Here is a 14,777-nt window from a genome sequence, read left to right on the forward strand (position 1 = left end):
AGATTTTGTTTCTGTGAGTAAACATGTCTTCTTCTTCTCTCCCTCTCTGTGCAGGACTACCTCGGAGCAGTGATCGTGCTGACAGCAGCGGGATCCTCCATATGGTGTTCTAGCTTTGTGCATTCTGTAGGCCTCGTGGGCCTCGGACTCACGTACGCCCTCACTGTGAGTTTCCTCTTTTAACGTTCTCTTATGTTCTATCACACTGTTTCACTTTCTACCTACTTAAGTACCGCACATATCTTCAATCATTCCTGCTTCTACGTCTATGTTTTCTACATCTCATTGCGTTATATCTCGCTAATTATGTCACTTAAAACAATCACATTAACTGACGCCGGTGCAGGCTTGTAGCACCCCGAGGTTCAGCTGGTAAACAAGAGTACACTTTGAAATGCATTAGTGGTTATGTAATGTGTTAGTGCAGCCTAGTGGTCAGAGAGGATGTCCTGTAAACAAACATCCCAACAACAGCTAATATATCTTCATTGTTCCTCCTGCAGATTTTGTGTCAATATGCACAATAAAAACATAATAACAACTGCAACTAATTCCCTTAATTATGAGGTTTTAAGAAGCTTTTAAGATGTTTTTATTTCAGATCAAACTAGTGCATGGTGCATGTTTACACAGGTAGTATCAGAAAAGGGCTACTGGTTGGTTTCAAGTTATATTACTGTATATTTTGAAGATGCCATGTATGCTTGATGGGTACCACAAGGTCACACTACTTCTTGGTTTACACTGTAGATATATAAACTTTATCTTAACAATGAGTTCTCTGTTTGTCACTGTGTAGGTCACCAACTATCTGAACTGGGTTGTGAGGAACCTGGCAGACCTGGAGGTCCAGATGGCAGCTGTGAAGAAGGTCAACAGCTTCCTCAGCACCGAGTCGGAGAACTACGAGGGATCTATGGGTAACTGAGTTCCTGTTGTCAAGCTGACGTACATCGACATCAATCCAGTCTTACAAAGTACACATGTAATCACCTATAAAGGGGTCAGTTCACCCCAAAATCAAAAATACACATTTGTCCTCTTACCTGTAGTGCTATTTATCAATCTAGAAGGAAGAAGGTGTAGCTAACGTTACAGCTCAGCCGAAGAGGACGCCGTTAATGTTTACATTTCACGCTGTCGTAAGCACGAGCCTCTCGTCCATGAGTAGCTGCACGCTTACTTCTGTGCAGTGATACGGTTGCCGGGTGTAGTTCGGTAGAAAGAAAACACTTCCAACATGAAACTGCTCACAAGAAGGTGTGTGGATTAACCTTGAAACAGACATTGACTACGTCTATATGCACAAAATGTTCTGTTGTTTGCACTTATTCCAAAACAACCTAGATTGAGAAACAGCACTACAGGTAAGAGGAAAAACATTTCATTTTGTTTTTGGGGTGAACTGTCCCCTTAACATCTCAGACAGATGATAAAACTTTGCAGAACTTGTGAAGTGATGCGTCTCACCGTGTTTTGACGTTTTCATAATGACTGAGATCAGAGGAGAACCAGATCTTTGGTGGTTATTTATTCACGTTAGATTTGATTTCTCAGACAGCCACAACGAAGCCAAAACGTTGGGAAGGATCTCAGTCCTGCATTCCTGCATGTCCAAATCTAATTTTTCTAATACGTCTGCTAGAATCGCAGCAGCCTTCCACTAGCATCAGGAAAAAAACAAGACACACCAGCTCTCATTATGATGTTTGTTTTCCAAGTACAAAGAGACAAAGTTGTGTTGATGCGTTCTGATTTATAAGAACAGAATGACCTGATCTAATGATAAACAGCTCTTGTTCTAACTGTACAGAGTATGATGTGAATGGGTTCATGCGTATGTGTGTGCGCGTATAACAGTTTTATCTTTTGCTTGAGCTGTGTTTTGGATTTATGGGATGTGCTGTTGCCATGGTGAAATACAAATGCTGCAGGAATCCTTTCCTGGCAGGACAGATAACTTTTTATTGTTTAATTTTAATTTAATCAGAATTACTGATATCTAACCAGAACCAAACCTTTTTCAAATCTTGAACAAAAAAAGGAAAACTTTGTAGTGAATCTGCCAAAAGGAGCTTTAATCGAGACGGAGCAGCTATTTTAGGAAACGTAATCAAAACAATTCCTGAGTTTGAAGGATGGCTGGAATAAACAAAGAAAGTGAAAAGAAACCAAGAAAGAAAAATATAGACTAGCTGTTTTTCCCAGATTAAAAGATATAGTCTCTCATATACAGTAAGGGTCATATGTCTCATTGACTTTTCCTCTCAACCTTGTGTTTTACAGTAAATGATCCCCAATCCCCAAAAACCCAGAGTGACAGAGAACAGAGAGAAGCCTGCAGCAGAGCTATGACATTATTATCTTGTCAGGGTAGTAATATGAATAATGCGGCACATCAGACGCCACTGTTTCGACATAGCGGGTCTACTACTCAGCCTCGAAGTCAGGAAATCACTCAAGTGACGTCTCTTGAGTTGGAAATTGCACATTTTTAACGGGAAGCCTGCGTTACAGACTGGAGTCATGGGCTCAATCCCAGTGTCCACACTCACTTTGAGACTTTGAGGCACGTTTTCCCGCAAAGTCTGTGACATCTTGAGCCATTTATGAACACTTTCTGTAAGACTTTGCCTGAGGGAATTACCCACAATTCGTAGCGTTGTGACGTTAAACTCAGACACAATTTGCATTTCACTGTGATGTTCTTGTAACGGATTTGAAAACATGACTAAAGGGAAGACAGCATGTTTCTCACAGTAAAGTATTCACTGGAATCATACATGTCAATATAGTGATAACATTTTGCCAAAAAATACCTTTTAATTAAATTCCTTCAAAGTCTTACTACATACTACATGTGTCTACAGACATGGATGTAAACTGCAACTTAACTGGTTGGAAGAGGCATACGACGACGAGGTCTAGTTTAGTTTAAACATTTATTGTTATCACAGTAAATGTGCCATTTAATTGCTATTAAGTTGTCCAGTCCTGTGCTAAACCCTAACACTGTGGAGGCTTTAAATGTTTAAATATCACAGTTTTAAATAATACAGCTATAACTGTATAGTTGTGATGTCACTGGGGAATCTCAGCAGCACTTTAATAAGGAAAACTTTACCACAGTATATCTGCAGTGTTATGACTTGGTCCATATGTTCTGTATGCTCCTGTTTACACCAGCCAAGACTGTTAACATACACAACTGGCGAGCAGTTAGCGGTCTGGTTTTTCTGCTCAGAAATAAACCCTTGTGTCTTTCTGTCCCTGCAGACGCCTCTCAGGTGCCTGAGAACTGGCCTCAGGACGGCGAGATAAAGATCCAGGACCTCAGTGTGCGCTACGATCCCATCCTCAAACCAGTGCTCAAACACGTCAACATGTACATCGAACCGAGCCAGAAGGTAATTAACGTGAAGCTGTGAGGAGAGCGGAGGAGAGGGTTGCAGTGATGAGACTGTGGTAGAGTGTAATATTGTTTTAAGTACAGGAGGATAATAAGAAGATTTCATTTGAAGTCACATCCACGTGTCTCCGTTAAACACTCGGTGACTAAACTCCATCCACACTCGGCATGTAGCCGCCGCTCTGCTGTCACACAGGTGTGTCATGTCTCACAGGAGTGTCACAGTGACGCTCACTGACCGTCTCTCGTCTCCCCGTTAGGTGGGAATCTGCGGTCGCACCGGCAGCGGGAAGTCCTCTCTGTCGTTGGCCTTTTTCAACATGGTGGATATTTTCGAAGGTGGGTCTGTCTCCTGTCCACTGTCTTTCTTTCGTCTTTGTCTCATCTTTCTTTGTCTCGCTGTCTCTCACTGGTTGAGTATGTTTACGTCTCATTAAAGAGTGATTCTTAAGATAATATTTGGGAACGTTGCCGAAGGATTTCCCTCAGGGTTGTTGCTTTGAGTAGCTCTTGACCCCGAGTTCTACTTTACACGAAAAACAACTCTGTTGGTCTCTCATTTTGTCTTTGAATTCTCGGCCACTTCCTCCAATCCACTTATAAGATAAAGAAGATACTTCAAAATGAATTGCTTTTAGACAGAAGGGAACTTATAAGTTTAAAATGATTTCATAGATGAATACCATCAGCCTCATTTTTAAACGATCAGGAGCCAAAAATGGTTGCAAGCACTCCTTTACAAACACCAGAACAGGTCATCCTAAATTTAGACAATCTGCTCTAATGACATTTAAACACAATTGCAGACAAACACGTGACGCTGCCTGAACCCAAACACAGTCAGTTGTAGGTTGAGGTGATTTAACAGCAGACATCTTAATGGGTTTTAGTAAAACTGAAGCACCACTGGAGGTAAATTAGTCAACCTTAAAAGATGTTCTGCGTCATCTGTAAATGTCCACCGTCCTCCCTGTAGTATAATGGTGTATGTTTATGTTGGAGAAAATGTTTATTTAACGTCCCTCTTTACATTTCAGCTCTTTTTAAAACAGGTCTCTTTAAGTGGGAAGACGTTTTGTTCTTTGTGTGCGTCGCTTCACGTTTAAATACCTGACGAGAGGACCTGAAGTAGACTCTTCTGTCAGAGGATTAAAATAAGGACATAACAAAAGACGAGGCAGTCGTTTCCAGCCTCTGGGTTATTTCTTCTGTTAAAAAAAAGTTTTTTATTTATTGGATTTTGAAAGCGAATCGTAATGTTTTGTTTTTTACGGCGGATGACTGCTCCTAGACAGATTATTCAGACACAGATGAGATTACACCGTCACTTTTTCCATACACACACGCACACACACACAGCTGCGCAGACATTTCATTAAACAGTAAATTAAGACATGTGTGTGTGTATCAGCAGCATTTCCTTATAAAGCAGTGAAATAAAACCAGAGCGCCGTCCTGGTGATCGCTCTCCTCACCGAACTGTACAGAACATCCTGGATTTCATTACCCCCAAAAAATATAACAGAACACAAATATTTATTCAAGACGAACGAGTAAAGGAGTTTTAAGTTGTAAGGACAAATTTAAGGGGATTATTTCAGTTTAAAAATAGAAAATAAAGGAGCAGTAAGTATTCAAACGTATAGGACAAAATGCCATAATATTCTGTTTGTGAGGTTTTGTTGATCAGTAATAATCAGTAACTTATTAGTGTTGTTAAATCTCACAAGCCCACACACACACAGTCAAACATATTTTAGCTGTGAGGGCAATGAATCGTAAATCTAAAGCCAGAAGAACTGATGCCAGATCAGTGTTGTTGAAGTATTTAGCCTGCTGATGTACTACATCTGCACAGGGGATTTGTATTGGCTGTGTACTTTAATAGCTAGACTCTTATGTCTGTTATAAAACCTTTTAAGTTTTATGATAGTTTATTGTTTAAATTACAGCCAATTGTAGCTCAAAGAGAACGGAGAGTCGTAAGTTTTAAGCAGTGCTGAAACAATTGATAAATTACTCGCAACAGTTAGTAAAACTGCAAAACTTCAACAATGACTATTTGTATTTTTTTAAGGCTGTCAAAGTTAACGCGATAATAACATGTTTTCGTTTTAACGCCACTAATTTCTTTAATGCATGAATGCAACTTGCAATTTTCGGTTGTAGCCTGCTCAGTTTCAAAGCTAGAGTGAAGATACTTGCATCATATGAAACTAGAAAACCTAATGAATCCATCGGTACCAACCATGTCATACTAGCTTTACAGACCCTTTACAGACATGCCCACTTTATGATAATCACATGCAGTTGGGGCAAGTCATAGTCAAGTCAGCACACTGACACACTGACAGCTGTTGTTGCCTGTTGGGCTGCAGTTTGCCATGATTTGAGCATATTGTTTTATGCTAAATGCAGTACCTGTGAGGGTTTCTGGACAATATCTGTCATTGTTTTGTGTTGTTAATTGATTTCCAATAATAAATATATACATACATTTGCATAAAGCAGCATATTTGCCCACTCCCATGTTGATAAGAGTATTAAATACTTGATAAATCTCCCTTTAAGGTACATTTTGAACAGATAAAAAAATGTGTGTAATCACAATTAATCATGGACAATCATACGATTAATCACGATTAAATATTTGAATCAATTTACAGCCCTCATAGAATCGGAATGTAATGACATCATTACGATCGTACAACGTGATGTCGCAAAAAATGAATGCTCTCGCTATTATGGTCTTTATTTTAGATTAGTTTTAAACATGACCATGCAAACAACAATCTCTTGCAGCCACCCGTGGGCGGTGACCAGTTACAGCAAGTTACTAACCCCAGAACTGTTTTAATGTGTTGTTGCAGTTGCAGCATGCAGCTGGAAACGTTGTGGGTGGTGACGATCACTGTTACGTCTGGATGCACCTTTATGGGTTACAGATATGGAATAATTTGAACTGCTGTTGCTTTTCCTGTGTCTGTTTATTGTGACTCGGATCAGAGATGTGAGAACGTGTTTGTTTATTTGCAGGGAAGATCGTCATCGACGGGATCGACATCTGTAAACTTCCTCTGCAGACACTCAGGTCGAGACTCTCCATCATCCTCCAGGATCCTGTGTTGTTTAGTGGGTCAATAAGGTAAACAAACACACACTTAAACAAAGTATATCCTTTTTAAATTATGTAAAGTCTTAAGATCTGGATCCTTTTTATTCTTGTTACACCAACCATAACACTGGCACAAGAACTGTAAATTGTGTTGACAAGACGCTCAGATCATAATAAACCTTTGAGGCTTCTGGTCTTTACTCAAAATCATCCGTCTGAAGCTAAAGAGACTTTACAACGTTGATAAGAGTATTAAATACTTGACAAATTTCCCTTTAAAGTACATTTTGAACAGATAAAAAAATATTAATTTGCGATTAATCATGATTAAAGAGAGTTAGATACTCATTTATCTTAGAATATCGATAGTCAACCCCCAGAAACAAGTGTGATGTCAGAACTTTGGCTCTTGAAAGCAGCCATAGCTGGCTGTTAACCACACTCTTCTTGAGCTGAAACACATTATGAGCTCTCGGCCAAAACCTCAGTAGTGACATGTCACGTCAAGCAAAACCCCAAACTGCAGCAACAAGTGAATAACTGACTGTTTTGTCCTGAAGGACATTTGTCACATGACGACACGCCGTCCCAGCTGTGGGGTTAGCAGTTGAAACCACAGTGGGAACTCTGGTTTGGACCTAATCTGACTTTTGTCACAGACGTCACGGACGGAGGAGGTCGTCCTCTGCCTCCCTTCTTCTTCTTCTTCTCTTGTCATACACACTCTCCATCGCCATGTGTTTGTGTTACTGGACGATACAGTGACTCTGTGTTTGTTATAAAAGACAAAGAGCATGTGCTGTTTGTTTGGACAGATATGCTGCTCTACATAATTGTGTGTGTGATAGAGACGGAGTGTTTGTGTGTGTGTGTGTGTGTCTTGAGTTTCCACCAGCTCTTGTTTATGTGAACGTAAGCCTGAGGTGAATGGTCGACAGTAACTGTTTCACACTGTTATCTTAGATGTTGCTTTTATGTTCTGACACTCGCTCTGCCACACAGAATTAAGAGAAGTTTAATGTTGGAAATAAACAAGGAATTTGTTAAGTGTTGATTATATGACAGACAAAGAAATACACAGACACATGAGAAGAAAACTATGCAGGGTCTTTTTTATGCCTCCGCGCCGGCGACAGCCGTGGCCAGAGGCATTATAAATGAATGTCAGGTAGGTAAATTGCACCATTTAATGTCTTGTATTGGGAAACATGCAGGTAAATGAACAGTTTTATCTGGAGTTAGCTTTGTTTTACCTCCTTACCTGAGTGAATTAGTCACAGCCAGGTGGCAAGGGTTATGTACAAGAGGAGACTTTAACTTTTCATAACCGTCACAAGTCTGTGTATTAGAACATGTGTCAGTTTGTAGCAGCTATATATACAGTCTATGTTACAAACACGTGAAGTCGGTTTAAATTGTGTCCCGTTGTTGCAGGTTCAACCTCGATCCAGAGAGGACGTGCACTGATGATCGACTCTGGGAGGCGTTGGAGATTGCTCAGTTGAAGAACATGGTGAAAGCGCTGCCTGGAGGACTAGGTACTAAAAATATACCTTAAGATGAAGTTAATTTTATTGCACATTGATTAGCATGAAGAATCCTTCTGTTGAACCGATTGTGTGTCTGTGTGTGTCCAGACGCCGTCGTGACAGAAGGCGGAGAGAACTTCAGCGTCGGTCAGAGGCAGCTCTTCTGTTTGGCCCGAGCTTTTGTCAGAAAGAGCAGCATCCTCATCATGGACGAAGCCACGGCATCTATAGACATGGCCACGGTGGGTGCTGCCGAAACAAAACAAAAAATTTAAACATTTCTTTCTGTGACAAACAAATTATTCTTTCCTGTCAAATAATAATGCTAATATCTCTTTTCGTCCTTGCAGGAGAACATCTTACAAAAAGTTGTGATGACAGCGTTTGCAGACAGAACCGTCGTTACAATCGCAGTAAGTCTGTCAGTCTGGTGATTTTGTAGAAAGTCAAACCAGGTTTATTTGAACCAGTTCCAGTCCTACAGCTAGCTGAGCTTCACGGTTTGTTCGGTGCTGATGGATGCAGATATGTGGCTCGTTTTCTGAGCTCCATGTGCATCTATTGCATTATATTCTCCTTTTCCTGCACCTTTTTCCTTTTCACACTGACTGCTTTTCCATACAAAATGTAATATACTTAATATAAATAGTCTTTGATGTGAAGTCAGTCCTCTTTGCCATTTCTTTCACTTATCTGCTTTCCTTTTCTCCCTCTGTGATACTGTCTTGTCCTCTTAATTCATCCTATCCTTTTCCTTCAACCATTTCTCTTTCATTTCTTTTATTTCTATACTTTCCATCTTCAATTCCTCCATTTCTTCACCTCCCTTTTCCTTTCCTGTCCTACACTTTTCTTCCTCTCCCATCCTCCCTCCCTCTACCCTCCCTCTCCATGATTTCTTCCATCCATCCCCTCGTCTCTATCCCTCCGTCCTGCCGCCAGCACCGCGTGTGCTCTATCTTGGACGCCGAGCAGGTGTGCGTCTTCTCCTCAGGGATCTTGGTGGAAAGTGACTCGGGTCCCAACCTGCTAGCACAGGAGGAGAGCCTCTTCAGTGTGCTAGTGAGGAGTCACAAGTAGACCCGGATCAAGCTCAGACCACTTTGGCTCTGCCCCGTTTTTTTCTCTTCCTTGGAACTTTTCCACCTCTTTCTATTTTTTCCTACTTTTCCTGGCTGAGTCAGAGCTGGAGTCTGGGTCTGCTGAAGCCTTACTGCCACTGACTGCCTGGTTGGTATCAAATTAAAACTACTGCATGCTCTTCTGTAGATATTTCACGTGCATGCAGTGTAATTTGACCAAACCCTGCAGTGTTGTGGCATCAATTACAGTTTTAAAACGGCCCTCAGTGCTTCCAGTATTCAATTAGAGCATGTCAATTATTACCATACACAAATTTACAAGAAAAAAACTTCAATTTTCACTGAAATTATAAAGTCATAAATTTACGAGAAAAAATTTGGATATTCTCTGAGATTAACATGGTAAATTTACGAGAAAAAAACACAAATTGAGAAGAAAACAATTTAGATATTCTCTGAGATTAAAGTAGTAAATGTACTAGGGAAAAAAACACAGATTTACAAGAAAAAAAAACATGAATTTCGCTCTTGCACTCAGTGTTTGGCAGGTTAGGCTTTATTCTGAAGGCTGCCACGTTTTGAGTTGCTGATCCTCGTCCCATCAGTGTTAAATTTAAACTGTTTTCTCATATGAACACCGGAAATGTCCAGAGAACATAGAACAACATACAACATAGAGAGTGCAGGAAGCAGGGCATGAAGCAAAAACACCACAGTCATGTAGCCAGTTCATAATGTGGTCATAAACAATCAAGTCTCTTGCCATTTCTTGAATCTGGCGGCCCTTACCGACAGAAGTTACTGAATGTCATCGCCTCTCCAGTTAGACATTTTCGTTTCCGTCTTTGTGTAAATGACCCTTCGATGTTTGTTTTCTTCTGGCTTTGCGCACGTCGAATGGAAACGTCATCAAAACGCCGTTCACTCGCTTGCTGTGAATTCTCCGGACAATGAGCGGCTCAGTCGGACGTTACTCAAGCTTTGTACTAGGGTACAAAGCAGGATAAAGTCTGTCTAATGTACGGTCTGAATCATTTAGACATTCGGGTGATGTCTAGAGAAGTTAACGGTTGCAGTGCATGTGTGAAAGGGGCGTAAGCCTCAAGTCACAAACTTAGTTTTGTGAAGCAGAAAGGGCAACATCATCTGCAAACAAACAGAGTATCTGGACCTCAAGTGACTCTTCAGTCTTTATGCAGCCACTCTGAGTAACTAAACAACAAACATAGAAATGAATACTGTTCCTTTGTGTTTCCAGCACCGCGTCCACACCATCCTAACAGCCGATCTGGTCATCGTGATGAAGCGAGGGAACATTTTGGAGTACGACAAACCCGAGACTCTTTTGGAGCAGGAGGACGGGATATTCGCTTCATTAATCCGGGCTGACATGTAGAAACACAAGTCAGTCAGCAACGCCCAACAACAACCGACAGACTGATCAGTTGGTTGATCTTTCTAGTTTTCTTAAAGAGGTGGACAAACCTCTGTGACACTACAACACTCCAGTGAAGCCAATAATGTGTGTCTTGTATTCAATGGGGGGGAAAAAACACATCCAGAAACATTATCAATCACCAGTTGATATATTTAAAACATGTACTTGAATCATTCAGTCAGTCAGCCAAATAAATACTGCCTTTTGTTTTTAGAAATGACATGTAGAAACGCCACATATCATTTAAATGATAAATCATCAGTTTATCCAGGTTTTACATTGGAAATTAGCAAATACACACATCTAGAGAGTTCTCAATACATTAAACAATGGAGAATCAGACCTTTATAAGCAATCAGTATTAAGAGTTAATACAAAATGAAGATGTTTGTGTCCCTAGATAGATAATATATGATGCTAGTGGCTAGATTTTGTATTTGGCTGAACTTTTATGTTCTGTAAGGATCCCTTTAAATTGATTTTCAAAAGTCTTTAATTATCTTGTTACATTTGTTTTAAACGTATGCACAACACGTATCAGTTTTATTAGAACTTGTATTATGCAATAATAAGGAAAGGAGAAACTTGTATTTACAATCCTTTTTTTGAAATAACTGAATGTTGGCTTTGGCCAGTTGTTTCTGTGCTCTGCATACACGAATGCATTGTGCAGTCTCTCACTGTATTAATATAATTAATATGATCTTAATATTTTAAACCCTGGTGTAGTATGTGCTACATTTTTTGAAGTAAAACTGATAGAAGTGACACTCTATAAGCAGTTTTTATAAACGTTTTGTTGCATCAAACTGTCCTGGCTGCGTTCACATCATGTCAGAAGTTGGAGAAGAACAGGACGACGTCTCTTTGCTGCAACTTTTTGGGATTGTAAAGTGAATTGTTGTGGCGATTCTTCTCCTGAACGAGTGAGACAAAGGAAATCGAAGGATTTGCTGCTATTTTTGATGCCTGTTTTATAAGATTTCTGCAACATGTGACGCCAAAAAGGAGACATCAGACCTTAAAATGTCCTCGTCCTACCTGGAATTTCCACCAGAAGGTTGACCTGGTTATCTTTTTGAAATTTTGGCAAAACTTGGGACAAGATCAGCAGACGTCTTTGATGCAAAAGCAATATCATGAGTGTGTGCGGCCAGTCGGCAACCAACTTTGATGTAAAGAAGGTGGAAATATACCAGAAACAAATCAAAAATGTGCTTTTTCAAACACCTTGCTTTGAACTTCTTAAAGATTAAATTGAATACGATGCATTTCTACGACTTTGCAAGCAAGGACAGTAACAACACACCGAGTCCATTCAACCAAACTCCTAATTTTATTTTTATGATTTAGAATTTATCACATTTGATGTTTTCAAATTGAAGAAAATTCTATTAAGCAAACAAAACAATCTAAGAAATGACCTAACACCTAGGGTAAAAAATACCTCAGTTTAATGTGAGAAAACATGAGTTCAAAAGCAATTAAATTTTGCAAAAGTTGGATATTTTATTTGTGTTATACGTCCACCTTTTACTCTTTATCAGTTGTATTTCTGTGCCTATAGTACAAACACTGTAGGGTGTCACTGCTCAGGCTGAAGCCGGTGAACCCGCTGTCTGTCTGCAGTCATGCTTTGCTGAACTTATTATCCTCGGGGACAATAGACGCCCAATGTGAGCTCCCGTTAACTACAGAGACGTTTAATGGTTGTTGTGGACTGAAAGTGATTTTTGAGATTTGATTTCCTCCCTGGCATTGTTAAATGATCCCACGTTCATATCAGAAGCTACAGCCAACAGCTGGTTAGCTTAGCTTAGCACAAAGACTGGATACGGGTAGAAACAGCTAGCCTGGCTCTGTCCAAAGGTAACACAATCTACTGACCAGCACCTTTAAAGCGCAGTAATTAATCATATCTTCTTTGTTTAATTTGTACAAAAATAATACATTTATATTCCCAGTTCATGTTTTTATAGAGTTGACTAATCTCTAAGGCTAAGATATTAGTTTACAATCCTCTCTTTATTTTCCATTAAACAAATTCTTCCTCTGAACAAAATAATACGGAAACTGCAAATTAAATAAATACCAGTTTATAGAGTCACAATTCAGTTTTTCTAGAACCACTCGTCTCTGTGGGAGCGGTGCTATTGTCCCTTTTGTATTATTGTTATTAATTATACTCACTTTGCTTTTAAATGAGATTTTTAAAATGACTTTGTACTGTACAGACTGAATGCCAAATAGATTCTTTTGTAAGAATTTCAATATTTTATATTTTAGATATTTTACTTGCTGATGTTTCATCTCAAGAAGTTGCTCGGTGGTTTTTCCTCATTTACACATATTTTACACTCGTACATCTTCTGTCTGTCTGCAGTTACTCATCCTCCTCCTCCTCCTCGTTCTGTTCTTTGATCGTCATTCAGTCTGGCCACAACTACGTTTCATAAATCTTTTGTGTTTTACTGCACGTGTGCGTCTGGACTTGAACCTGACAGACTGCTGCCTTGTAAATTCTTCGCTTCACACCATGAAACCATAATTTGTCTTTGTGCAAAAACAGATGGATAAATGGAGACACATCATTTTCTTTTATATTGTTTTAGGACACAGAGAAGACAGATTTAACTAAAGCAAGACTGTTATAGTTTTTAACATCTTATATCCTGTTTCATATTTTAAACAGAGCACAAGTTAACAAGGGTTGATATTGACAGTATTACAAACACACATTATCAGACTACACTGATAAATCTACATTTCAATGCAACTTAAATACCAGATAGCATTTTTACAGGTTGATTTTTAAATCTTAAATGTATGTATGTGTACATTCTGTATATCCAAAACTTTTTAAACATATATCGCAAAGTATTATTACGTGTGCCTATTTTTTTTGTATTCTTGAAATGATAATAAAATGGTTTTGAGTGAAGTGAGCTTTTCTTTCTTAATAAACCTGCAGAACGTGACCCTCAACACATCGACTAATATACAATATGTTGTTAAATGGCGCCCCTTGGTGGCTAAATCTCAAATGTCTAGATGTTAATTCCACTCCACTTTAATGTAGAAAATAAAAACATGCAGGGAATGAATAATTAAAATGACTTGTGACTGTCAAACACACTCCAGTTTATGTCAAGAAATATGTCAAAAATATTTATTTATTTATAATTTTATTAAATAATAAAAATATATATTTATTATTTTATACAATAATTTTACAAAATAATATATCTGTTTTTTATTTTGTATTTTATCAAAATATTTATTTTTAGGCTATTAAATGTATATTCTTTTTTTTAATTTTCTATCACAATGACAGCAGAATTAGTCTCAATTTAACCCCCGGTTTGTGTTTTTATTTAATTATTACAATTATTTAGGTGCAAAAAAAACACTGCAGCATAAAACACAACTAAAATTGAAGGTCTTACTGGACCTATATGGTTATATTTATTAACAACTAACAATTTAGTCTGTATTTATAATTGTATAAAATGGTCAATTATTAGTTTGAAACCATTATTAGTGGAGTGGATTAGTCTGGAGAATATTTCTATATCTATATCTAATTTAATTTATAAAATATTCTGCACAGTTTATATTTAAAAGTAGTTTTGAATGATCTGAGACACTTTGAGAAAAAGGAAAATCTGACTTCTCATCTTCTCATCTCATATTTAAAGTCAGTCCAGCCTGTAACTCTTGAATGCAGCTGCAAATTAGAAAGGAAAAATTTAAATTTTAAGTTTTTAATCGTCATAAAAGGTTGCTCTAGGTCCATTTGCTCTGCTGTGGGACCATTAATTAAATCCTGTATGTCTTGAAACAACTTACTCAGACACTCAACTAGGTCCATTTTCAACCTGAATGACAGCTACAATAAATAGCATAAATAGATAGAAATCTACTAATAATGATAGGCCATAACAGAGACCAAATGTGATCTAATGATCCTTTAATTCTTACAGCTTAAAACTTATTTAACGTTTATAAAAGTAGAGTTTAATGTGGAAATCTAGTGAAATTAGTCATTTAAAGTCGAAAATAATCATCTTTCATTAATAATTGGAGGGTTTAATGAATGTTTGAACTCAGGAGACTTTATTGAAGACAATAGTTGAAGGTTATGAGCATTGGTAGGGGACATGAATAAGTTTTGACTTGTGTTTTCCGACGGTCCCTGAACGAC

The 14,777-nt window shown here is 38.5% G+C and overlaps 1 protein-coding gene across 6 annotated transcripts in view; it reads left to right on the plus strand.

Moving 5' to 3' along the window:
* Window positions 1–11,962, plus strand: part of abcc9 (ATP-binding cassette, sub-family C (CFTR/MRP), member 9) — a 50,956-nt gene extending 38,994 nt beyond the window's left edge. For 4 of the 6 annotated variants that reach the window (XM_074624982.1, XM_074624986.1, XM_074624985.1 and 1 more), the window contains 9 exons: window positions 55–165; window positions 800–920; window positions 3,277–3,407; window positions 3,670–3,748; window positions 6,446–6,554; window positions 7,959–8,062; window positions 8,162–8,295; window positions 8,404–8,466; window positions 10,394–11,962. In XM_074624982.1, coding sequence (XP_074481083.1) covers window positions 55–165; window positions 800–920; window positions 3,277–3,407; window positions 3,670–3,748; window positions 6,446–6,554; window positions 7,959–8,062; window positions 8,162–8,295; window positions 8,404–8,466; window positions 10,394–10,531 — 990 coding nt within the window. In that variant the 3' untranslated portion in view covers window positions 10,532–11,962. Of the gene's footprint in view, window positions 1–54; window positions 166–799; window positions 921–3,276; window positions 3,408–3,669; window positions 3,749–6,445; window positions 6,555–7,958; window positions 8,063–8,161; window positions 8,296–8,403; window positions 8,467–8,995; window positions 9,284–10,393 lie in introns of all 6 variants that reach the window. The other 2 variants (XR_012592599.1, XR_012592600.1) reach the window with 1 other exon arrangement.
* The last annotated feature ends 2,815 nt before the right edge of the window (window positions 11,963–14,777 follow it).

Source organism: Sebastes fasciatus, chromosome 23, assembly GCF_043250625.1.
Source record: "Sebastes fasciatus isolate fSebFas1 chromosome 23, fSebFas1.pri, whole genome shotgun sequence".
Taxonomy (NCBI): domain Eukaryota; kingdom Metazoa; phylum Chordata; class Actinopteri; order Perciformes; family Sebastidae; genus Sebastes; species Sebastes fasciatus.